Source organism: Carassius gibelio, chromosome B8 (assembly GCF_023724105.1).
Source record: "Carassius gibelio isolate Cgi1373 ecotype wild population from Czech Republic chromosome B8, carGib1.2-hapl.c, whole genome shotgun sequence".
NCBI lineage: Eukaryota > Metazoa > Chordata > Actinopteri > Cypriniformes > Cyprinidae > Carassius > Carassius gibelio.
This window is the reverse complement of record NC_068403.1, coordinates 10,638,345-10,665,284: the sequence shown is the minus strand read 5'-3', so window position 1 is coordinate 10,665,284 and position 26,940 is coordinate 10,638,345. Positions and strand designations below refer to the sequence as shown.

The following is a 26,940-nucleotide window of genomic DNA, read 5'->3' as shown; positions in this document are numbered from 1 at the left end:
CACTCTGTATTCCTGTGAAAAGTTCTAAACTTAGTGTTTAACACCCTCCGGATCTTGCTATTTTGTTATTTTATGTTACTGATTCACATATCTGCTGGAGGCAATTTTTGAACATTTGGAAATTACTGCTTCTAAACTCTGTGTCTTATTAACTGTCACAAGAACAAGTTACATAAGTATTGGTGAGCCACCAAATCATTCATTGCTCACCTGTCATTCCACAGAGCTATATAACCATCATAAATACTGGCCTGTGTCCCACACGACTCCACCTCAGATTTATGCTTTCTATCACACACACACTTCAGGTTAAACCTTGTATTTGGTCCTGGTAACAAAGGCCACACTGCTAAATTATTGTTTAACAGGAGAGTATCATTACTATCAGCTTCTGCCTAACTGAGAAAACAGAAGATGACTCTATCGGGTCCTCTTTCAACCCTTAGTCTGGAACAGCATCTTTTTAGCTTGAGAAGCTTTCAAAATAACAAAAAAAGACTTTCCCCATGTACAAGAGATATAACATTTTCTGTTTATAGTTCAAAAGAATTTAAAATTTCAAAGTAGTAATTGTGCTAAAATAACACTTTTGTTTAAACATCCTCTCAGTTTCCCTCCTTCAACATAGGACCCCATTTAAACCCCCCTTTTCTCTATTTTCTTTCTCTCCCTCCTTCTGCACACTCTGGGTATTAGTGCAGGGGCAGGGCTTATCACTCGCCCCTCCTTCACTTCAGTTAGAGAGAGAAAAAACAATAGACTTTAATCACTCATGTGGCCACAGCAGAGAAGCTGCCAGCATTAGACTGAGGTCGAGAGAGAGTGAGAGAGAGAAAGAAAGAAAGAGACTGTTTGTGTGTGTTGGGAAACAGCAATTGTGGACTTCTAAACACAGATTTGTTCGACTGTTTCCACTTCACACCAATGGACAAAAGGGCACACTCTAGAAAACTGCAAGAGATAATGCCCTTCTGAGACAGATAAGTAAACACACAGGCCTGCTATCACTGGAGCAACGGGTCTCTAGCCCTGAGCATGTGTGAGCAACCTGCACGGGCATCATGATCTCGCACTATCCGCTGGCATCGCTGCTCCCCTGGCCGCCCATCCCATACTGTCTGGACCTAGATGGGGAGGGAGGGGTGTCCCTGCAGAGGTACCAACCACGGTCACCAGACAGCAGCCCTCGTTATTGGGTAGGTCACTTACATTTGTCTGCAAGACTGCTGTGGTGTATTTCATTGTAGCTAAGTGCTAGTATGATGGTTTGCCTGCAGCTTGTGAATGGACTTTATTTGAGTTAGGGCCTATGCTTTCATGTTTGGATTCTATTCAGAAAATGTAAGATGAATTCAAAGTTAAATGACTCGTAGATTGATTTGGATTAAATTTATATTATGTTGGTTTTCAGTCTGCGTAATGATGCAAGCATGCAGAAGGAATTAACTGTACTCAAGCAGCAGTCTGAAAGTTGCATTTCACACGGCAATAGTTATACCTTGCTTTCTCAAGCAACAGCAGAAATATAATAGTTTCCAATAGTAAATCCAATCTAAAAATTGGACAATAAATACACACCAGAACTAATTTTTAAAAACTTATGACTAATTACACAACGTATCACAATGTGTAAAACTTATCAAATTGACAATCAGTCTGTAACCAGCAGGCTGGGTTAAGTATCATAGCACAGTAAGTTGTAGCATGTATGTGTTTGATTCACTAAAAATAACTGTTTTAAAACAATAATTTGCTCGAGAATCACACTACGCTTTTGGAGTTTTAAGTTTTTGATTCACAGAAAAGAACTGTTTTATAAGGGTTGTTCAGTCGGGAATCGGACTGCGCTGTAAGGATTTGGTTCACTAAAAAGAAACGACTCATAAGAATCATTCATTGGAAATGGATTGCCACTTGTCGCGCTGTATGGATTTGGTTCACTTTAATCGGCTCATAAGAGTCATTCTTTCGAGAGTCGGACAACACTGGTCGCTGTATGATAGAGTGCCTTGAAACGGAACATTTGTTCTGGTAATTTTATTTCTATGTTTTTTATGTGAACTTTAGTAAATTAAATTTCCTCAGACAAGTAGACTAGTCTAGGATATATTAAAACTTTTTAAGCTTTTTAATGCGATAGATGTCAGTGGGAGGAACTTGTTTAATGAATGTAAGTGTGTATGTGTGTGTGTTGACATGTTCATAATGGGACTCAGGTAAACCTCTTTGTAGCCTATAACCCAGTGCAATGAGGTTCACATCACTTCAGCTAAAATGTCTTGTATTAGCACTTTTGAATGTGAGCCATTCCATTCGGGGAAAGCTGAATCAGAGGTCAAAAGGGAAAACAACATTAGACCTAAATGTTTTCTCTCAAGAAAGCCACTAGATCTGCTGGCCACATATTCATTGACATGCAGAATTTGTGTGTTTGTGTGTACGTGGTGGTGGTAATGGTGTGTGGGGGTTTTGGAAAAGAAAAAGCTCTCTCTGTCAGCACTTTTTTAATAGTCATACACTGGAGCTGACTGCTGGTGACTCCATCTGTCTGACCGGCACTGACCAGAACAGTGAGATTCAGTTCGGGGAAATAGCATGACTGTATTATACAGAAAGAGGCTCTGCATCATTCATAACATCCTCGCTGGAGGGAGCGCACAGATTTGGGCAGTAAGATGGAGTTATAAGTAATGGATACTGAGAGAGGGAGATGGTGAGGGAATGGGAGTATGTGTGTGAGTGTTTGAAAGCTCATGTTAAGTAGCTTCAATGTATATATGTGAACTTACATAGCAGATTTGTCAGAGAAATTGCACAATGTGCTAGGGGTCAGTGGAAATGTTAATACATTTAAAAAATAAAAATGGATAAAAATATGTATAAGTAAAATATAATAACTACAAACACTAAATAAGTTGCAATTTACATAACTTTACATAATAATAATGTTCTTCTAACAATGAGGTCCTAGGGAGCCTATATATATATATATATATATATATATATATATATATATATATATATATATATATATATATATATATATATATATATATATATATATATATATATATATATATATATATATATATATATATATATATATAACTTTATATATACTTTTTAAATTAAATGTAGACTTTGGTTCTATTTATATTTGAAACATGGTCAAATTTTTTGCGGGTACTATGTAAAGCTCTGAGAGAATAGTTCATAGTGAGATAGAGAGAGGGAGATCCATCCTTATCCAACATCCTGACTCAAGTCTCTTCCTCTCACACTGGAGAGTTTCCGAGTATTGTTCCTCTGACAGCATATTGTTCCTCTGACAGTGGGGCCATAGAGCGCTCCCTCGTCACTTTACCCTACGCTCACCCATGGAGTCCAGTCCACACACATATTCACATACAGTACTTCACACATACACACTCACATCCATTCAAACACATTCAGTTAAATACCAAACTCGCAGATATGCGCACATACATAGACCAACACAAAATGACTTTGTCTCCCACAAACACCCCACAGATCTGAAACTCTCATTTCTCGATTATGCCATATGGGACCCCGGCCACCCTTCACCTCAGCCACGACATTCTCACTCCCTCTCTCGTTATCTCGAAAAGACTTCACATGATTATTTTTCCCTTCTCCAAATGCTTCAAACTGGAAAATACTTAATTCTAGAGACAAGAGAGGGCTGCATCATGCTTCAACTTTAACGTTTTTATCACTTGAAGCCTTTTACAGCTTTGCTGTACTGACATATCCGTAACCACTGCTTAGCTACAGTTACAAAACTGGTTGTTAAAGTTTGATAGGGCCTTCATGTTCGATAATTGCTTTGTTTTTGTGATTTTAATAATGAAGATGGTGGCCAAAGTTCAAGTAAGGTGGGTCAGGTCGCTCTGGATACCTCCTTGCACATTTTACCAGCTATAAATCCTGATATAGCTGCTGAATTTCTGCTTGACGCAGCAAAGCCTCAGTACAACCTTTGTAGTCAAGTGATCAAGGACTGGGGTCATTGCACTCATATATTCAGCCTATATGGCACAGTCCTGTTGCTGACATTCACTCATGAAGAAGTCAATATGGGTCAGTGCCATCACACTTTGAGGAAGCTTTGTGCAGGCTGTAAGAGCGTGTCTGGAATTATGCTGAATATAGGAATCGTAAACTAAGCATTTTCTGTTTCTGCATCACTTCCCTTTTTGGAATCTACTGGATGTTTGTTAAAAGCGACACTGATGGTTTTTTGTTAACCGGTGTTTCCTTGCTTGCTTTAAGTGAGTCACGCGTTGTAATGGAGAATCTGATTCAGTAATTCAGTGACAGTTTTGCAACTGGTAACAAGAAAGCACGAGGCATACTAGAGCTTATGCAAGTGCTGTAGTGTTGTAGTAGAATGAAACACTGTAAATTTAACAAAAGGAGATCAATCAGAGAGCAATCAGAGTTATGGCCTATGGTTAGTTTGTTTATGTTGTAATCCAATTACCTCTCGCATCTTGATAATTTCATATCTCTTCCCTGCTGTCTATGCCAAAAAAATGCCAAAAATGCATAGATCAAGGTGATGGTTAACTGGTGCTGTTTAATAATTTTACCTAATTTATTTGGTTACCTAACATTTGGTTTTCAGTTGTTTATTCTACATTGAAAAGTGCTCTTATTTAAAATGTATCTAAAATATCTCGCAAATACAAGTTTGCACAAATATATCTACACTTTTGTTCAGATGTTTGGTGCCAATAAGATTTTAAAAAATTTGGTAAGAAGTGTATTTTAAAATACGTAATTTATAATAATAATAATAATAATAATAATAATAATAATAATAATAATAATAATTTAAAATAACCTTTTGTTTTTAATATATATTTGTATATTTTAATGTATTTTGAAATATAGTTTTTTTCCCTTTTATTGTAATATATTTGTATATCTTGAAATATATTTCAAGATGTAATTTATTCTTGTAGAGGCAAATCTGAATTTTCATCAATCGTAACTCCAGTCTTCAGTGTCACGGGATCCTTCAGAAATCATTCTAATATTTTGATTTGATGTTCAAGAAACATTTCTATGATCAAAGTTTAAAACAGTTATGCCGTTAATATTTTGTCAAAAGCATGATACATTTTTCAGGATTCTTTTATTAATAGGAAGTTTAAAAGAACATTTATTTCATCTATTAAAAAAAAACAAGTGAAAAAACTAACTGAATATTGCATGCTCTTAAGGTATTTTAGTTACATTATAAATGGATAGCATTCTCCATAAATGTGTCAGTCTGCATGACTGCACTATTGAACTTCCAGGGTGGAGTTTGGTTCAGTGAGTGTATGATAATGGAACAAGTTACTAAAGCTGCTAATATGACTGCTGTCACCCTCAGTCTGACAGTATGATGCCTCAGGCTGAAGTCCAAAGATCACAAATCACTCAACTGGAGCAGAAAATTAATATACCCCTCATCTATAGAGCGAGGGGTTATACAGGGCAGATCAGTGAGTGGGAATGTGTGTATCTAGCATAATAGAAAAAACAAGTGCGCAAGGAATGGTGTGTTTGTGTGTGTACTTTATGTAAAGAGATTGCTCTTAAGTGTGTGTGCCCAGTAAATTCTGGGAGGTCTGTGAATCTTCTTAGCTGTGGTATAGATGACAGGTGTGGAGCCACTCAGGTCACTGCAGCAGTTACACAAACACACACAGGCCTCTTCAGCCTCACAGCAAAAAACAACAGCTCCTTCCTCCCAGCTACAGCCCACCCATTCATTCCCTCTTTCTCCCCCCATGGCTGCCTGATCCCTGTCATGTGGCCTGACTTATTCCCCCCTCTGCCAGAGTGGTTGAAGAGGAAAAAAGAAGGGATGGAGGGGTTGAAACTCAATCAGACAGGATCAGGCGCAGTGTTGAAGTTATTTAATTGTCTGAAGTTATTTATCTGATCAGCAAACACTCCCAGCAGACTGAATCATCAGAATCAGCATGTATATCTATCTATCTGTCTATCTATCTATCTATCTAACTATCTATCTATCTATCTATCTATCTATCTATCTATCTATCTATCTATCTATCTATCTATCTCTCTATCTATCTATCTATCTATCTATCTATCTATCTATCTATCTATCTATCTATCTATCCATTTATCCATCTGTTTATGATTATGGTGGCAGATGGTTTTGCAAACGTGGGGGTCCAAACCAGAATGACCACACTAACTAATTAAAGCTTATTAGCTCTAGGTCAGAGCAGAAGATTAATGACACCTACCGACTCGCCGCAAACAACTGGCCACCATATTAGTAATCAAAGGATGCCGTTCAGGATTTCCTCTGTTTTTGACCAGTCACTGAGCGTATTAAACCCACAGCTAAATGATTATAATAATCTTAATGCTGACTGTATAATCAGTCTGCCACAGTTCCTTTCAGGTTCTGTTATTATGATACTCTAAACACAGGACAGACCTCTGGAAAACAGATTTGGTTTTTTTTTATTTCAGCTGTCTTTCATTTCCCGCTGAGTATGGTTAAGCATGCACAGTATGTTTTATCGTATTTTTTTTATTGGTGAATGGCTACTAATTAATAACCAGATGACCCAGATGTTTCACATAAATCTAGAAAAACATTGTGGTAAAATTAAGGTTGATATAAACACTGCTGGTAAGGAGAAGATTGCACCATACTGACATGTTTCTTGGATTCAGTGTAAAACACTTTAATTGACATTTGGAGCAGATCATAACTCTTAACAATAAAACTCTTATAGTTCATTCTGCTTTGTGCTGATGTTGCAAACTCTGAGCAGAATCATGTCACACTGCCCTCTACTGGGCATGTAAACTGTTGTTGAGATAGATTAACACTAACACTTTCTCTCCTTCTCTCCTTTATTCCTTGTCTTCTTGAGATTCTGGGAAATTAGTCTCTGTGAGACTCTTTCACAGTTCCAGCCATTTGATGCTAACAGATGTTTTGACCTCACATTTCATAATGACAGAGTTTCCACTGTGGCATCTAGCCTGTGCTTCTTCTGATGGTGCTCAGTGGGGAAGATGTTGCTCTCTTCTTTGTTTTGTTTCAGTTTTCTTTCATCTGAAAACCCCAGGAGCTACTCAAGGACTTTCAGTTCTTCATTCATCTCTCTTGGTTGATTACAGTAATGTTTCTGTGATATTAAGTGATGTTGATTTATGAGGCGGAAAAGAAAACCGCTCACCCAGAAAAGGGAAATGAATGAAAATAGTGAAATGAGCAAAAAATGGTTTGTTTTGTTCAGAACTGAATACTAGCACACTGCATTTACTACACAGAAAGCGTATTTCACAACATTCAATTATGCATGTTTATTTGTTTGTCTAATATGAAAACAAATAGTTATTTAACCTTTTTTTAAGAAAAATTTAAAAAAAAAAACATTTCCACATTTGGAAACAATATGGATTTTTAATTCATCACATTGAAAATGGATGGTCAGGTGGATGTTCTTTTGAACTTTATATTCTTAATAGAACCTTTAAAGAATATGTCATCAATGTTTTAACATGTTTTTTTGAGCAGCAAATCAGAATATTAGAATTATTAGAATTTCTAAAGAATCATGTGACGCTGAAGACTGGGGTAATGGCTGTTGAAAATTCAGCTTTGTCATCACAGGATTAAATTATATTTCAAAACATATTAAAATCAAGCAAACAGATATTTTAAGTTCTAATAATATTAGAAAATATTGCTGTTTTTTTTTTTTTTTTTAGCAAATAAATGCATAAACATCAAAAACTGACTTTGTCGACTCCAAACCTTGGACCCAAAGTTTTCACTTGTGTTAGATTGTGTTAATTTCTTGTCAAGTTGATTTAAAAAGAAACCAAACATAATTTTGAAAATTATCTCACCGTGTTATGGCAACATGAGATCATAGATTCTTGAGAATGACTCTGTGACTCACAGATTAAAGTGAATAATGTTGAACTTTGTAGCAGACGGCGCTTCTGCACATAACAACCTCCAGGAAGGACTTGAGTTCCCTGGCCCATCATAACACAGAGAAATACACCACCACTGAAGGTTCCTTCCCAGCGCCCTCTAGCTCCAGCTCTCTCTCTGTCTGCGTCAGCTCAGCTATAACTCTTCTAGTGACACTGGTGCAACACAGCAGTCCAAAATCTGACCGTAAATCTTCCCATACATACAGAATGGACTAGACTTGCATTTTCTTTATCCCTCAGGTTTTTGCGAGCACCTTTGGCTGTGTAGACAAGATAGCTGACTAGTCGGTCAGGTACAATGACAAAAGGCACATAGAGTTGGAAGGCTTCAAGCAGGAAGTGGAGAGATTTCCTGGAATGTGAGTTTTTTCCCCCCACAGTGGTGCAATAACATCAGTCTCGTTACTCATGACTATTTCACAGGCCTTGTGCGTATGTGTTTTCTTGTGTGTGTTTACACGTATTTGTGTGTGTGAGTCTACCGCAGAAGGAGAGACTAACTGGAGACTGCGACTGTACTCTAGGGAGGTTTAGATTCATTATCCCTATTCAGTATCTTGATTCAGTCTCTATTGGTGTCGACAGAACAGAAATCCTCAGCCTCCCTAGGGGTCTAAACATGCTCCCTAAGATTCCCTCTAAGCCTGTTTCCTAAGCTCACCCACTATGCATCCCCACCTGAAAATAAACACCAGAAAATCCTTCAACAAATGAAATATTTTGCTCTATATATGCCTATAAAATGAAAATTCTGTCCGAAAATTTTCCGAAACCTGTATGATTTTCTGTTTTTCTCAGAGCACAAAAGGAGATGTTTGGCCAGATGTTCACGCTGTTCTTTTTCAAACAGTGAAAATGAATGGTGTGCAGAAGCTATTAAGCATTATATATAAAACAGACAAAAAAAAAAAAAAAAAAACACCAGATATGTGAGATGTCTTGATGCACTTAAATTCACTTAAAACACTCTTCTGACACACTAGTTTATTTATTTTACCTTCTAACAAGAATTTTTTTTTGAAGAGTAGAAAATTTTTTGTACAGTTTAAAAGTCTTTACTGTCACTTTTGATCGATTCAATGCATCCTTCCTTGCTAAAATAGTATTAATAATAATAATAATAAAAACAACCCATGCATAACAGAAGAATGAAAATTCCCAAAACAAAAAAAGTTTGGCAAACTATTGCTTAAACAGGTTGCATTTTTACAAATTAATATTGGGTCAATATAGATTTACTGTAGTTCACACACCTTGAATGTAATCAAATGATACAGAGTGTTTCCTTTAGAGATTGGCTTTACTACTGCTGCGGTGGTTGTGCATATGGATACACACTATCTCTATCTATTCCCTAGGGCTATAGCAGTGTATGAGATCAGAGGTGTGTGTGTGTGTGTGTGTGTGCACGTCAGCCGGGTCCAGCCCAAGCGTCTGCCATTTGTCAGACCTTGTTGTCGTGCACTGCAATGACATCACTCCCTTTTGAAAGCAAACAGCTATCCCTTGGGGGGACGAAGAGGTCATGTCCTCTCCCACTGCTTCTCCATGCTTCCCAGAGCCCCCGAGAAGCAGCTGAGTAGAGGACACCCAGTCAGACCGGCCTGGGAACTGGAGCGGATCCCAGAGAATGAGGGTTTCCCCTCTGAAGCCCCATTGCCCTCACTCACCGGACCACTCCTTTGTATGTCAAACACACTTATTGAATTTGTTGTGACTCTAGGCATGACGTTGAGAGTGATGTAGTTTGGTTTGAGGGAGTCATGTGATAGGTTGTCAGGGTTCTCCAGTGGTTACTCGCATGCATTTTACTAATACAGTCTTGGTCCTGGTATCTAGAATGTTAACCACAGTCAAGGATATTAACCGCATGGATAAACCATAGAGCTTGACTAAATTCCATGAAATTCTAGATTGAAAATTATTTGCTTGTGGACTAGACTCAACAATTTGGTTATATTTGGTTATATATGCTGACTTGACATATGTAACACACTTTTGTGGTACCACTTATGTATTTACATTCTTGCTCATCTATCATGACTGCCTACAATGGTAGAGACATTTTTTATTTTATATTTTTTTTAAATTTCTAGGCTATGCTTTAAGCACTGCAAGCCTTCTCTTAGCCACTTAATATATCTTTTGTATTACAAATGTCGGTTTATATATATATTATCTGTTTTCCTGATGTAATTGCAATTTAACTTGATAGGTCATGTGATTAATCATGGATGTATGTGATCATGTGATCATACATGGTTGTATATATGGAGGTGTGTCTCCCCACTTTGTTTCATGTCTGATGAAGGGCTTGGACCCGAAACGTTACACGTGGTGAGCAATCATTAAAATTGCTAAGGAGCATTTTCTGGTGTGCGGACTCATTGTTTACCTATATTTTGAAAAGTGCCTTCAAAAACCTCTTAATGTGCTATACATTTTTTATTATTATTGGCATTTTTAATAGCTTCTAATTCAAGAGGTTCTGATGTTCCCCAGAACAGTTTTGAGAGATATTTTATGTAATTTAATCAATTTCTCAACTAATTCATTAACATCGACACAGGACAAGAAAAAGCTAGATTTGAGAACAAATAGCAACATGGCAACATGTGATCAATGTGGTCAAGTCAAGTCTTTGCATAAAGATAAAAATAACAGTAGAGCATATTAATACAGATAGATACAGAATAAATATAAAATACAACTATACAAATAAGGGCATGTTAATTTTTTTTTTTATTAAATAGAGTAAAAACCAGTGAAGTAAACAAACAGTGCAGATAAAAAGATTGTAGTGCAAAAGAGCGTATTCAGACTGATTTAAAGTGACAAAAATTCTGAATTTATTTTTTATATAAGATGTATTAGTCTAGGACATTGATCTCAAACTCAATTCCTGGAGGGCCACAGCTCTGCACAGTTTTGCTCCAACCATAATCAAACACACCTGATCCAGCTAATCAAGGTCTTCAGGATTACTAGAAACTTCCAAGCAGGTGTGATTTGGAGCTGGTTGGAGCTAAACTCTGCAGAGCTGTGGCCCTCCAGGAATTGAGTTTGAGACCACAGTGCCCTTATTTGGTTGGGAAAGTATAAAATCTGTTTATATACTATTTTATACTAAATGTTTGGGATTGAGCAACATTGCCTGTAAAATGTATTTAGTTTGAGGGAGTACTCTTAGAATCTGTCTTCATAAAACTATAGCCCTTGAGGTTTATGATCTCACCGCTGGCCTTGTTAAGATGGAAGTAAAGGGCAGAAGGAATTGAAAAGCTTTCTTTTGTGTTCCCCAGTGTCGCTGCATGAACGATCACAATGATTCTCTATGGCGTCTTAATTGTCCTCTAGGAAGCATACGTGTAGCTGGACATGTGAGAGCCTGACTGTGTGAGAGAATGAACTGCCACATAACACCTGATCATTTCCACCTCGTCTCCACTGGGTTCAAACAAATGAAAAACCAGACGTCCTGCACGTAAGGGACATAATGGAAAATCCCTTCAATCAGACAATCAACTACAGCGTCAGCCTTCCTCATATTGTCTTGAGTTTAGCCATCCAATCATATTAGAATCTTTCCATCTTAAAGTTAAGATGTAATGGAAATAGGTACTGTATTTTCTTCTTTACTGTGACTTAGATCCCAAGAGAAACAGATTGCTGAAAAATGAAAAAAATGTAGATTGGGTACTTGGTTGAGACCAATGATTGTTGATTGGATGGAGGCAGATCTGAATGAGAACTCACAGTATATTATAATAAAATGACATAGTTTAAGACTAAATTATTTTTGGTTTTTGGACAGGACTCCCTGGTAGGAGAGATTTACATCTCAATGGAATAATTCCAGGTAAAAATAAAATAAGTAAAAAAATATTTCTTAAAAAATAAAGTATAAATAAAAATGATTGAAAATTAAAAAAAGTACTTTATAGCCTACTACTATTTGGAGAGCTATCATCACCATCCTCTTACAATGTATGAAAAAAGAAAACGGCTTGACCATTCTGCTAAACAGCACCTACTTTTCACAAATAGCCTATTCTGGAGTCACATGAGGGTGACTAGATGATAGAATTTTAATTTTTTGCGTGCACTGCCCGTTATCGTGAGTTTTAAAACGTTCTTCGGTGTTAATGTTGATGTTCAGTGTTGATCTATGATGGTGTACAAAGTTATTTAAAAAATGTACGCAGCATTCCAAAATAAAAAGGAATAGAAAGCGAACTACTAAAGCGGGAGGGAGAGAGAGTGCAGTGGGCGGAGTTGTGTCATTCACTAAGCGGGGGTGGACTGCAGAGCCAAAGGGAGGGAGGGAGAGAGAGAGAGAGCGGGGAACAGCTTGCAGAAATCAGTGTCGGGCTGTGTATGTGTGTGCGTGTGCGCGCTGCGCTGGAGGAGAACAATTCACCCAGGATAGTTCTGCGTACTACACTTAAAAACATTTTCGCTGGACTTGGGCTGTGTTCTAATGCCGCTACAGGACGATGAGAGAGGCCCTCACCATGAAATTCGCCTGGAAAGCTAAAATGGTAAGAAGTTGCGGTTCGTTTGCCTCCTGCACACTGTTGATTTTGCGGCTTTGAGCTTCTAAGAGAAAAAGACAGGAGCGGGAGGGGGGAAATAGAGCTTGGAGTGGAGGATAAAGAAGAGTTTGAGAGGGGAGGGGGTCGTGGGGAATCTAAATCATGCTGTTAAATTACATTTTACTGCAGTAATATATCTCTCCCCTCTGTTTATGATCCACACGCTGATTTGGATCTGAAAGTCTCCACGTAGGCGGCGGTTCCCGTTAGTTTCTGACTCTAGAAATACTTCTACTTTTATGATGAACAGCCTCCAGGCTGCAGACAAAAACAAAGCGGACAGATGGGCTTAACCCCACTTGTTATTGTTGTTATCGGTGAGGGATTGTTTCTCGTGGACTTTGGGGTTGTGTTGTTTTTGTGTGCAGGCTGTAGGGGGTAGAAAACGTCTCTGTTTGGGATGATAACACGGTCAGCATCCTTTCATTGTTTGTTTATAGGATTTTAGGGACCTAAACAGAGTCCTCAACTGTCCCACAGCTTTTAAAGTCTATTCGTTGCAATGCTTTTTCAAGGCTTTCATTATTGTTAAAAATATAGTGTTTAAGTTATCTTACCATATAAAGTCGCATAATCAATTTAAATTGACAAAGCACTATACTTTTTAAGTACTTAAGTAGGCTACTTGTTTTCATGTTTTTATTTATTTATCAGATATTACATTTACATATCAGATAGATGCTTTAGATATGCATTCAAAGTATTTTTCCTACGTTCTTGCTATCTTTAGGAGTAGAACCCATGGAATTGGCATTGCTTTTTTTATTATTGTTAATAGTATAGCAAAAAAAAAAAAAAAAATAGAAGCAATAAATATTAATCAAATTAAGTAGTAAATAATAAGAAAAAGCCAGTGATAAAAATAATAAAATGTTATAATATAATACAGTTAAACTGAATAAATTAAAGTTAATATAATTAAAGCAAAGAAACCTAACCTCAAAGAGCTCTTGTCTAATCTGATCACATGTGCCCACTTTACTAGTACTCCACTTTTTTATTTCAGAGAAAAACTATTTTGTTTCCTCATGTAGCCCCACCCTCTCTAATATCTGCCTGTGCCACTGAGCAGGCTTTTAAAGCCGCTTTGGAAAACATTTCTTCCAGTACAAAGGGGCAGCACAGTGCACAGACTGTGGGCTCGGCAGGGTCCGGGCAGTGGGTGAGCAGACCTCCTACCATTGTTTTTGAGTGCGGACTGCATGACTCATCCAGCTGGGTATTTATCTGAACGCACTGTACAGGAAACGGCCCGGGAAATACAGACAGACTGATCCACTTCATTCCAGGGACAGTTACTCTTTCAGGCGCATAAAACTGCAGACGTAGTCTGGATGTGCAGCAATAGTGAAAAAGCTCAGTAGGGAGTTGTTTGTAATGTCAGGGTTAATGACTTTGAAAGTAATGTACATAGGCTACAGGTATATGTTCTTTTAAACTATTACACATTGATTGTAGAAATACATACACCTATAAAAATGAACTTTTTTTTTTTTTTTTGCCTTTTCTGAGATTCAGAAAAACTTTTTTGTACTCGAGCGCTGGATACACTTGTTGGACCTATTTATCACGGCTTTGGATGAATTCACATAGTAATACAAGGACAGGTCCATGATGGCAGAATGCAGCCTGACTTTTTCCAGACTTCTGGAATCTTTTTGGATAAAGTCTGTTGACATCGTTAGTGAAACAGCAATATTTCATGAATGCATTTAGGTGCATTATTTAATGTGCATGAAAGCAACAGCTTGTTAAACATCTGTATTCATTTAAAGTCTTCCCACAGTATCTTGAGTAAGCACTGCAAAAATAAGTAAATAACCACATTTTTAAAAACGAAACAATCTTAATGTCTAATGAGATGGTAAAAAAAGGTTAACAATAGTTTTTTTTAGACTAAAACTAGTCTTCATATGTTTTGTATATAAGTATATATATATAATATTTTTTTCTTGTTTTTTGCACTCTAAGGAGACTTGTCTTTAAAGGAGATCTATTATGCTACTTTTTACATGATGTAAAATGTCTCTTGATGTCCCCAGACACTGTATGTGAAGTTTTGGCTCAAAATACCTCACAGATAATTTTTCATGGCTTGTTAAAATTGCCAATTTTAGGGTATGAGCCAAAACATGACATTTTTGTATGTCGCCCATTAAATGCAAATGAGTTAGCTGGAGGCCTCCTTTCAGAAGAGGGTGGAGCTTCAAGAGCTCAAGCTTCAGCATACAAATAAACATTCTACTGTTAGTACAAGCCTGTTATCTTTATAGAAAATTTACTCTGTTTAAAAGTCAGTAATTGAATTTTACTATGCATATTAAATGATCACTTATGAATTACACATACGAGGAGCATTGTGCGATTAAAAATAACAACAGCTGGTCTCATTGTGCCTAAGCTGCTTTTACAAACTATAAAAGTCCCACAAGCGGTCAAATTCACATTGCTTTCATATGCAATTTTTAACTACCACATTCCTTTTTATGATTATTCTGGTAGCATGTGAAGGCAGCACCAGTGAAACAGGCATAGCTTTAGCAACATTAGCCTTTACAGAGTGCTAAGAAGCTCTTTCAGAAGTGCAATTTTGGAAAACAAACGTGTGATGCTTACTTTGTCTGGAGCTGATGTTCACACACGAAGCGTTGGTATTGATCCCTAAACATATAGGGGATTTTTTTCCTGTGATATTTCCTTTGAAAATGAAATTCAATGCTAATGCTACATCAAGAAAACCGTAATGTTGCACTGCTGCTTCTCACTCAGGGCTGTGTCTATGCTAATAGGGCATAGAGTGTCACAAATGGGCGGGACTTTCCTATTGTGATGTGTACATTGGGAGAAATCTGGAACTGCTCATTTTGGAGAGACTGTTTATAATTTATTGGGATTATAAAAGAATGAGTGGGTGGATTTGTACCATTATAGGTTGGTTGTTTTCACACACTGCGGCCACACAACTGTGTTTAAACACCTTATAAAGGTGATTTTTGCATAATAGGTCTCCTTTAAAGCTAGCATTTTCTAAATGGTATTTCTTTTTATTTAACTTCATCATTTTTAAATTAAAATCTTTTCAACCGAATGCAAGTTGGCATTTAGATCTGCTGTCATCTTAATCCCTGACCCCCTTTTTCCTTTTCAATAATCCATTTCACTCATATACGTCACAATGCTGAAGAAAATAGTTTAATTGAGGTTATAGACAAATTTATTTTGGATATGAGAGACTGCACAGGATTTCGTATATCACAGCTCTACTTTAGTATTATCTAAAGTAGGCAGAATTTATCGATATTCTCTGTCTGACAGTTTAATATGAAAATTAAGCTGTGCACAGCCTGAAAGGCTCCACTCACTCAGACACTTAATGTTGGCCATCCCATTATACTGTTTGCATTTGTGTGTCTGACTGAGAAAGCCTATGTGTGTGTATGTATATGTTTACAGACTAAGTCTGGTTCTTGAACCCCAAGGCTGGATGGAGATATCCTTCACTGTTAAGAATCTGTAAAAGCTCTTGGGCTGATTTTTTAAATTCCAGGCCAGCTCTGATCTCATTTCTCTCTCCCCCTCTTTCTGTCTCCATCCTCCAAATGGGTTATCATTTTCTCTCCTCCACTCACTCCCTGTCAGTCTTTTGATACTAAAATTTAAAGCCAGAGTTCCTGTTTATGCTGAACTGAGACATGTTTTTCCCCAATTTGACGCCATGACATTCCAAATGGAGTAACATTGATTGTTTTCTCCCTCTGCAGAGCTCAGTGCAGGACTGGGGAGAGGAGGTCGAGGAAGGAGCCATATACAACGTGACGCTGAAGAGGGTCCAAATCCAGCAGGCGGCTAACAAAGGCGCAAGATGGCTGGGGGTGAGAGGAGGCCTTTGATCTAAATGCACTTCCACTCTTTATTTAAAGAAACAATTCGGCTGCCCATGCTGGGCCAGCCAGACCGTAGTGCATATTAAGGGTGACGTTGTAAAGCTTTTTATGGTTTACGGATGTATTTATTTGTGGTCGCAAAAAATGCATACAACTTTTTAAAGAGTGGTTTGTTTGGTAAAAGTAAAAGCCAAAAATGAAAGTTCTCACCATTTATTCACATTGATGTCATTCCAAACCTGTATGACTTACTTTCTTATACACAAAAGATTGTGTTTGTTGTGTCAGTCGTGTTGTTTTGAACCCCACTAGCTTTTATTATATGGACAAAAACATTCAAATTACCTTCTTTATGTTTTCCTTAATGTTATCACTACTTATGTGTTTTAGTGGCAGGAAAACATTAAACTCTGTTCTCTGTTGCACATTTTCAACCGAAAATTTGCTGCATGGATTTCAGTGTTTATACAACATTGTTATTTTATGAAGGCATGCTGTTATGGCCCCGTTCCGAATTACAGTGGTCAATATGGTATAATCTGTTGCTTTAACCATGAATACATTTTTCCATAATGTCAACACCCTTCTGAATCAACATCAAAAAAACAAAGCACTTATGAGCTGATTTGATTTCCATAGGGCTTTAGTTTGTTGTAACACAGCTGTTTCTACACTAAATGGGTGTCGAGTTAAAACCTAGTTAATTTAATGTAGAGTCATTTCATGATTTCAAAAGTAAGTTTGCTTTACAGTAATCATACTACAAAAATGTAAACAGAAATTCATTTGACATTGCAATTTAAAAGAAAGCACGTCTTACTTTTCGACACCAGTTAGAGCTCTGTTTCAGAGAATTCATGGTGCTTAATGTTTGACCTAGTTTTAGGGACTGCAACTCAATCATTTTATTTTTTCGCCTAGAAGATTTAGTATTTTTGCTGATTCAGTGACATTGACAGTGGCCTACTTTTAAATCACTTATTTTTGTGCGAACCATATTTATTCAACTAATGAAGCATTTTTAAGAAGTCTGCCGACTTTTCCAGCATGTCTCAGAGAGGGAGGAGGAGAGTTGCTCTGATTAAAAGCAGATTGTAGAGTTTCCTGTTGTAGCGTGCTTGCACTACCAAGGTCTTTTTCTTCCCCTGTTTATTTCTGCTTTTCTTGATACTGGAGTGCATGCTTAAGTATTTTCCTGTCCTTCTCCTTTGCTCTCTCAGGCGGAGGGTGACCGCTTGCCCCCAGGTCACACAGTCAGCCAGTTGGAGACGTGTAAGATCAGGAGTATCCGGGCGGGGACACTGGAACGTTTGGTAGAGACACTCCTAACAGCGTTTGGTGATAATGACCTGACCTACACCAGCATCTTCCTCTCCACATACAGGGCCTTTGCTACTACACAGAGTGTACTGGAGTTGCTGCTGGACAGGTGTGTACTCTAGTGTGCTTGTTTTTAATTGCACACATCATAAATGTCAGGTGAAACCTGCGTGCATTCTGATGCATTCCGAAGTTTTGAATGTTCATGTTTGCATGTTTGCTTAGTGAAGAGAGGTTGCATTTTGTGGTCACGCACGCTAAGCAAGTACTAATGCCCATCTGGTATTCCTGGTATTAATGTAAACGCAGTCGGTTAAATTGCATTAATGTAAACCGGTTAAACAAAAAAGTTGAAAATAGTATAAGGAAAAATAGTAGATCTACAGGGTTCGGACAGTACCAGGGAATTTTTTTAAAGTCTTATTTCAAGGTCTGGAAAATTCATGGAAATAAATTTAATGTCATGGTGGAAGTGTCAATGGTCAATATGCAAAAAAAAATTCTAGTTCTGTTCACTCCCTCGAGTATTTCTTTCACTGCATATTGCTTTTTGTATAAACTGCTTTATATCATTAGTTACTGAAATGTGGGAAACCTATCTCTATCTATGCAATATACTTCCCAGTTTAAATGCATCAAAGTAATATTTTATTACTAAAAATTATTTTATGTTATCCAAGTGTTTGATATTTAAAAACCTTTACTAATTAAAAGTGGACTAGATCAAGTGATACAATTTTTTAAATAAAAATAATATGACCACTTCACACAACCTTTAGTTTTTTGGGTCCTTGTTCAGTGGTTACTGCCTTTACCATTTGTCAGAATGCTCACAGGTTGGTTTCTGTCTTGGTGTTCAGGTATGGCACTTTTGAGGATTGTGAGGGGGAGCGTAACCAGTGTCGGTCTGGAGAGAGCGGAGTTGCTGTGAGAACGTGAGTTCCGTCGTCATCGTGGTTATCTGTGCTGCCGTATCTGCTGTGACTTCCGATCAGCTCTCGTGTTTATTGCTTCATTTCCATGGAAATGCAAAAATAGAGGTCAAACACTATGATGTTGTGTGCATGCTGGTGTGTGAGTTAAGAAGCAATTAGAAATAAAAGGGATCTGATGAATAATGGTGCTTGGTTGCTGCATGAATCACAGCATTGCAGCTGAATTATACTATGAGAGATTCCCTCACTGGTTTTCTCTGGTTTATACAAACATCTATGTGTTCTTATTCTTATTTTTTATTTTTTTTCAGTGCTTTGGCCTCTATTCTAAGAGCCTGGTTGGATCAGTGTCCAGAGGACTTCCAGGAACCTCCATCATATCCGAGCTTGCATCGTGTGCTGGGTTTCCTGCAGAAGGCCATGCCAGGCTCAGAGCCAATGCGCCGGGCTCAGAGTCTGCTAGAACAATTGCGTGTCCAGACAAGCCTAGAAAATGAGACTGAAAGTAAGACATATCTGGTTACTGTTAATAATTTTATCCATCCTATCTAACTTCTTGTCTATTCATGTTTGTTCTGTCTTCCTGTGCTTACAAAAACTGTCCGTTTGTTGCAGGAGGCTTTCAGTACACCAACCCTTTCTGCATTGGGGAAGATGAGGAAGTGGAAATCGATTTGCAGGAGGACTTCTTCTCCTTTAAGGTTGACCTTGTAGCAGAGCAGCTGACTTATATGGATGCGGTGAGCGAGAGAAACCTAGATTAAATCAGTACTAAGGGAACACAAAATATTATTTTGTACTGTCTTTGGCTCAAGCTAAGAAATATTTTCTTCTTTCCACAGCTGTTGTTTAAGAAGGTGGTTCCTCATCACTGTTTGGGTGCCATCTGGTCTCAGCGTGATAAAAAGGACGGCAAACAGAGCGCGCCCACCATCCGCGCCACCATCACCCAGTTTAATGCAGTAACGGCATGCGTGGTCAGCACCATCCTCCGTCAGCGACAGATGCGCCCGCATTTGCGTGCTCGCATCATCCAACGCTGGATCGACATTGCACAGGTGCACAACACACACACATTTGCACGGTCACATCTCCCAGTATGACTTAAGTTTTGCTCACGTTTAAACCTGTACCGTTTCATTTGAGCCGAATCTGAAGTGCTTTAGTGTTGTGTGATTTTTCTAGCAATACTTTAGATAAAGATAAAGCCTGATGTTGATCTGGAATATAGTTTTTCATAAGGCATTTACTGTTCTTGGTGCATTTGGGTGAAGACTGACACCTAATCTGTTTCTTTGTAAGACATAACTGTTTTAGATGAGATCTAGATAAACCAAAGTAGACATAATAATGACTTTCAACCTCCCAGATGATTTCTGAAAAAGTGTTTTTAGGACCATTTGTAAATGAATATGTATAAACATGGATTAACGTGTTCTCAGGAGTGTCGCATTCATAAGAACTTCTCATCTCTGAGAGCCGTTGTATCAGCGCTGCAGTCCAACCCCATCTACAGACTGAAGAGAGTGTGGGCCTCTGTTTCCAAGTAAGTTCTATCAATAAATAAACCTGTCAGTCATTTCTTGATTTCTAAAAATGATATAGACTGGTGAAATTATTCAAATCCTTTCGATAACATTGGTTCTGTTTACCTGTTATGTTATGATTCCTAGGGAAGTCTCTAAATGAATGCCATTCTAAAGTTTGGGATCACTATTATTGATTTGAAATGTACACTTATTCAGCAAGGATGCATTCCATTGATCAAAAATGATGGGAAAAACATTTGAAATGTTACAAAATATTTTTATTTTAAATAAATGCTGTTCTATCAAAGCATCCTAAAAAAAAGACAGTTTCAAAACTCCATTGAGTTGCACAATAATTTTCAAGTTATAATATTAAGCATTATTTAGTACCAAAATAGGCATATTAAAATGATTACTGAAGGATTATGTGACACTGGAGTAATAGCTGCTAAAAATCACATGAATAAGCTACACTTGAATATATATTAAAATAGGAAAGAGTTATTCTAACATTGTAATGGTCTTTCACAATATTACTGTTGTTACTATATTTTTGTCAAATAAATTTGACATGCAAAAATGTTGTGTATTCTGTAATGATTTTTGATATGATACCAGGAATGACATGCTCTGAGATTGTTTTTGTTTCACTCTGCAACTTTAGAGATAGCATGCAGATGTTTGAAGAGCTTTCCGATATTTTCTCTGACCAGAACAATTACCTTACAAGCAGGGAACTGCTAATGAGGGTGAGCTCATGCACACGTCTCTCTTTTTCAGTTCTGTTGTGTTTTCTTTGCACAGAGGCATTTAAATTAGCTTTCCCCGAATAACTAGGTCAAAATAAAATAGAATGAATGATAATAAATACATGAAATCTTTTGCCTGTTGTGTTTGTATTTTGAAAATGTGTTTATTATATTTTAGGCTAATTTGATGATGCTTTCAGGTACAATCAGAGTGTAGTAGTTTCAACTCTGTTTTACAAAAAAAAGTTCAGAAAATGGAGACAGTTCTGCCAATTCCTCCTGTGCCTGTAAAAAAAACTAATGATATCTTTCTGATCTTCACAGGAGGGCACCTCAAAATTTGCCAGTCTGGACAGCTGTGCCAAAGATCACCAGAAAAGATCCCACAAGAGACTGCAGTTACAGAAAGAGATGGTGAGTACGGTAGTTAAAAAAACAACAACAAAAACTATTGTCAGTATATACTGATAACAGAACATGTGTTAAATATTGTTTAAAATGTGTCATGTTACCTTAAAGCTAACAAATATATATCAAACTTTTTGTCTCCAGGGTGCCATGCAGGGGACGATTCCATACCTGGGTACATTTCTCACAGATTTGACCATGCTTGATACAGCACTGCCTGACCATGTGGAGGTGAGCCAAGCTGCAAGTCCAACCACACATTTCCAGACAAAAGGAAAACCTCATAAAGAATTATCTCTGTTATTACTGACCTAACATTCCCAGACTGTTGAGGTTTTCATTACCAAGGTTTATTTGACCTTCTTTTGGATGAGTACAATGATGAGGAGAATCTGGGCTAAAGTCTATTTCTGTGTTTCACAGGGAGGACTGATCAATTTCGAAAAGCGGCGCAGAGTAAGTACAACATTCCTTATTATTTGGTTCTTATTATAGTCAAAACATCTGCTGAATCTCATTACTATAGGCATTCAGATCTGTGGGAATGTTGAATAAAATCTCTCTTTGCAGGAGTTTGAAGTGATCGCTCAGATTAAGCTCCTGCAGTCTGCGTGCAATAGTTACAGTCTGACCTCTGATCCCGCCTTTCTGCGCTGGTTTAAAAGTCAGCCTCAGTACTCCGAGGAGGAGAGGTACACACGGTTTTCACTTTACATGCCTTTTTTTTCATCTGAATATTGTGTAAGTCTCAAAAATAATATTTCTCTCGGATTTTCCTGCAGCTATGCGCTGTCTTGCGAAGTTGAAGGATTGGGAGAAAACAGCCCAACGTCACCGAAACCCCGCAAGAGTATGGTGAAGAGATTAAGCCTGTGAGTGACCTAAAACCAAAATCTTGATGCCTACATTGATCATATTTTATTCTTAGGACCACATTAAATCAAAATTACAGATCTGTGACTCAGCAGTCCATGTCTTGTTAACTTTTATGCTAAAAGTTACATTTAAATTAAATATGTTTAAAAATGTACATTTCACCACCACAGGAGTAAAATATAAAAATTATGTTATATAGGAAAATAGAAAACAGAAATTTTCAGTAGTATTTCAGATTTTACTGCATTTTTAATTTAAAGAAAGGAAGCCTTGATGAGCAAGAGCGCAATCGTACCGGCCCAAAACTTTTCTTTCTGAATTATATTGCATATTCAAAGAGGATGACAAATTCTAATCATGTATTTAATGCCAGTTTTTGTCCTTCCAACTTCTCTAGACTTTTCTTAGGAACAGACACCACGAACACAAGCTCTCCTGTAAGAGAGAGCCCTCGATCGCCTCCTACTGGCAGCTCTGGGGAGAGCATGGACTCTGTCAGTGTGTCTTCCAGTGACTCTAGTCCCTCAGAGGGTGAAGGCATGACACCCACACACTCTATAGACACTCATCTGAAGAAGGTACAAACAACTTAATTTGTGACCACATTATTGATTTACTATTATATTAAAATAATGTATTAAATACACATCTGTTTGGTTACCTTAGCAGTCTGATTCTTCCTCCTGCACCTCATTGCACTCCATGGACACCTTCTCTTCTACAGCCAGCGCTTCTATATCTCTGGCCTCCCCGACCCTGCCCGGGCCCCCCTGCATGCACCACCGCTCGATCTCGTTGACGCCCATGTCCCCCTCATCACCTGGATTTCCTCCTCCCTATAACACACAAGCTCAGGATGCGTGCATCATCCGAGTGAGCCTTGAACAGGGAAACGGAAACCTCTACAAGAGTATCATGGTTAGTGAGGAATTAAATATCATTAATCTACTTTTAATAGTGTGCACTGTCTATTCAAGTATATTGGACCATTGGTAATCTATTGGTCAAATATTCTGATTAGTTATTGATAGACTACCTGCAAGGGTTATTAGTAAACTAAAACAATGAAAAAAAAAACATTCTTTTTAATTGAAATAATACAAACGTTAGCTGAAGTACATTTTATTGCGATCATTTCTCATTTAAATTTAGTCTAACTTGATGTACTAAAATTACTAAAACAATAAAAATATAAAAATGTATATTACAAGCTACAAAAAAAGACAAAACAAGCTAACCAAACAACTAAAACTTTAACTAACATTAAAATGGAAAATAAAATTATTATTTCTGATTCAAAATAAAAACTATAACAGTATCTCAATGATGCATCCAAAGTCCACTCTGCGGTTTATGAGTTGTCTTATATTAAATGTTGTTTAAAAATTTATGTTGCTAATTAATTATTGTTATTTTTTGTATCTAATATGTGTTTGAAATCAGGCAGATATGCATGTAAAAATAATTAATAAATTTAAAACTGTGGTGTGGGTACTGGTCAAATATCATGAGATAAATTGTGATTTATTTTATTCTATTGACAGCCTCAGAATTTACCAAAAAAAAAATTAATCAAATCTCTCCTTCCTTGATTTGAAATTCAGTACTTCAGTACTTAATAAAAAATCATCATTATTATTATTTTTGAATTTTAAAATGTTTCTCATCAGGTTTATATATCCAACATTTTATATTTATATAATATAATATGTTATATAATTTTGGAATAAGCAGAAATGTTATAAATAATGATATACATATTTCCAGATAATATTTTAGGGATTTCATTTGGCTTTAGTACAATGATAATATAACAGCCAATTATATATTTTTTATAATATAACACTTATAAGAGGTTATATTTAGAGGTTTTTGGAAAATAATATCACTAAATTAAGAGAGAGAAGACTTTCTGATGTAAAATGCATTATTGTTTCTCCATGCAGCTGACCAGTCAGGACAAAACTCCAGCTGTGGTCTCCCGAGCCATGGCCAAACACAACCTGGAGGGTGAGCAGGCCGCTGACTACGAGCTGGTGCAGGTCATCTCTGAGGAGAGAGGTACGACATTAAAACTTGTGTATCTGGCATATTAAGAAATGCTGTTTAGGTTTCTTATGGTGGAATGCGGTCATCACAATCATTTTTCCCTCTTTCTCCAGAATTGGTCATCCCAGACAACGCCAACGTGTTTTACGCCATGAGCACATCTGCAAACTTTGACTTCCTGTTGCGTCTGCGTGGTTCTGAGGGGAGGCCGGTTCAGATGCGCAGTCGTTGCAGCTCCACACTACCGCGCACACAGCAACGCTCCAGTCTGTCCCTCAGGCACAGCAAGGTCACACTGTAACCTCTGACCTTTTTTTGGACCAGAACAGACTTTGTTAAAAGACTACAGCCGGTGGAGTATTAGAAAATGGCCTTTAAAGACTATTTCAAGGGGAGTTTGTTGACTTCAGAAACATTTCAGAACTAATATAGACATCTCATGTTCTGCCATACTGCCTTTTGAAATGAAAGGCTTATGTTAATAGCAGCATGTGCCTCCGCCTCCCAACCTGGTCAACAAAAGACACATCCCATCCTCCCTATTGCTGGATATTTTGCACAAGTGCAGGAAAGTCTCCTGCTCCTCATCAGTATTTGCATAATGGCACATCGCTTCCTAGCCAAGAGGCCTACACAACTTTCTCAGAGAGACAGAGGGGAACGAAAGAAAAGCTGTGGGAAGAGAAGTTCAACGACAACCCTGTTGCCTTTATCCACGTTAACGATGGAACTCTTGTATCAGTATTGAAGACGAACTGCAGTAGCTGTGACTTCGTCATCAATGTGTCCTTCTCCTGTCCACTTGTGCACTGTGTGGACAATGTGGATCGTATCCCTAGACTTAAAGTGCTTAGACTGGCTCACTAAGAATCCACAGAATTACATTTACTTTCCATCTTTAAGTGCAAAGTGAAGAAAAGAACAACTGTTTCCTTTTAGATATCACAAATGGTAGGTATCTATGATGAAACAAGATATATGAAGTTATTTTTTCTGCCTATTCTAAGCATTTTATCTCTGTTTCGGTGTTTCTTATATTGTGAGCTGTGTGATGAATGCAGAGAATATGCATTCTGATTGGTTCCTGCTTGGTTTTATCAAGTCTGTGGTGTTTCCTTTCACGATTGGATCCATGTTGTGTCTTTAAGGTGTGGTCACACAGCACCAATAGGATGGGTTTCTATTAGGAAACCTGGATTGAGCTGCCTTCCTCTATGAAAGTGCACTTACTATAGAGTGGGCGGAGTCAATAGGTGTGTACTTAAAAGAGCACTTGGTCCACTTTTTGTAGCTTTTTTTCTCTTCTGTCTTCAAGTATCACTATATTAATGATATGCTTTTCTTTTTTGTTTCTTTTTTATACATATGTCTTTTGTAAGAGATGAAGAAGTAGCCACGGTATCTATGGAAAAAGGATTTTGGAAGTTTTAAAAAGATTTTGTTAACTAAAAATGAAAATGTAAAAAAAAAAAAAAAAGCTGTGAAATGTGAGTGTGTGGTTGTAAAGTAAGCATTAAAACAAGTCAGTCATTTCCATCAACCAGTACAATAATTCACTGTCACTGTACCCCCGTCACCCTAAAAGAAGTTTTCCAGAGCAATTTAGACCTGTTACGTCTGTGCACCCGGTGAATAACACAAAAACTAGTTTTACACAGAGGCATTTTAACAACAAATAGTTTCAACAGTTTCTAAAGGCTTATTGAATTTTTGCCTTAATCCTGTTCTTTCTCTACATAATTCCCATATATGTGTTACTCTGGTATGTTATAATCATTAGTTGGCCCTGACTCCTGGTCAAATGTCGACAGATGTATTACAGAATGTGCCAAACATGCCTTTTTATTCCTTTTGTTCTCTCGCACTATTTAGGAAACTTAAGTTTGTTACATGGAACACGTAAGACTTTGATGACACTAACAGTTTTTCAACAAGGTAAAAATGTAGCGTTTTATCGGTAGTGGGGGCAGCAGTGTTTGTATTTTGATTCTTTTGTCTTAATTCAAATTTATTCAGCACTTGTGAATTTTCTCCATTCTTTAATTTGAATATTTCTTCACTACCAAAGAACTGTACAGAGAGTCAGTGAATATATTATTATCCTTATTATGTTTTGTAATTTGAATATCACTTTTCATGAATTAAATGGAGACTCTCTGAAAGTACTGTGGATGTTGACTGAAATTGATTCACACCTAAAATACCATAAGAAGAAAATAGTAATTCATACAAATGGTTTTGTTTTATAATTCCTTTCTTGTCTGTTGTCTGTTTCTGTACATGATTAAGTTAATACTAAAATATCATTGCACTTTCACCCAGATTACTCAAGTCAGTACTCACGGTGGATGCTTTGACAAATGTACACGTCACCACATTACTCATCATCAACATTATCTCATGATTAGCAGGAGTGTAGAGGCAGGTTTTTTTTTTTTTTAATCCACTGGTTTCCAATCTTATCTTGTTTGGTTGTCGTCAGAGTTGTAAACACCACTGACATGGAGGGACAGGCCTGGATTGTGGACCAAGTGGCCTGTCAGAGCCTCAAAAAACTCATTCTGTGCCACTTAAGATCTCCATAG

At 37.3% G+C, this 26,940-nt stretch overlaps 1 protein-coding gene across 2 annotated transcripts; it reads left to right on the top strand.

Annotated features, from left to right (window-relative positions):
• Positions 1-772: 772 nt before the first annotated feature.
• On the top strand, positions 773-26,520 carry LOC127963883 (ral guanine nucleotide dissociation stimulator-like 1). 2 transcript variants are annotated; one of them, XM_052563970.1, is made up of 18 exons: positions 773-1,196; positions 16,367-16,477; positions 17,710-17,918; positions 18,670-18,744; positions 19,056-19,249; positions 19,360-19,484; positions 19,587-19,802; positions 20,187-20,290; positions 20,938-21,022; positions 21,347-21,436; positions 21,575-21,661; positions 21,854-21,886; positions 22,001-22,122; positions 22,213-22,302; positions 22,704-22,884; positions 22,973-23,224; positions 24,253-24,367; positions 24,469-26,520. In XM_052563970.1, the coding sequence occupies exons 1-18, from the start codon at positions 1,062-1,064 to the stop codon at positions 24,654-24,656; spliced, it is 2,412 nt and encodes an 803-aa protein (XP_052419930.1). In that variant the 5' UTR covers positions 773-1,061; the 3' UTR covers positions 24,657-26,520. The 2 variants fall into 2 exon arrangements, with proteins under 2 accessions (XP_052419930.1, XP_052419931.1); XM_052563971.1 differs by lacking the exon at positions 773-1,196 and adding an exon at positions 12,333-12,551.
• The last annotated feature ends 420 nt before the right edge of the window (positions 26,521-26,940 follow it).

Coding starts and splice junctions, on each gene's coding strand:
- LOC127963883 (XM_052563970.1), top strand. CDS start 1,062: ATGATCTCGCACTATCCGCTGGCATCGCTGCTCCCCTGGCCGCCCATC. Junction 1,197..16,366: donor ACAGCAGCCCTCGTTATTGG/GTAGGTCACTTA, acceptor CTCCCTCTGCAG/AGCTCAGTGCAGGACTGGGG. Junction 22,123..22,212: donor CAGTACTCCGAGGAGGAGAG/GTACACACGGTT, acceptor ATTTTCCTGCAG/CTATGCGCTGTCTTGCGAAG.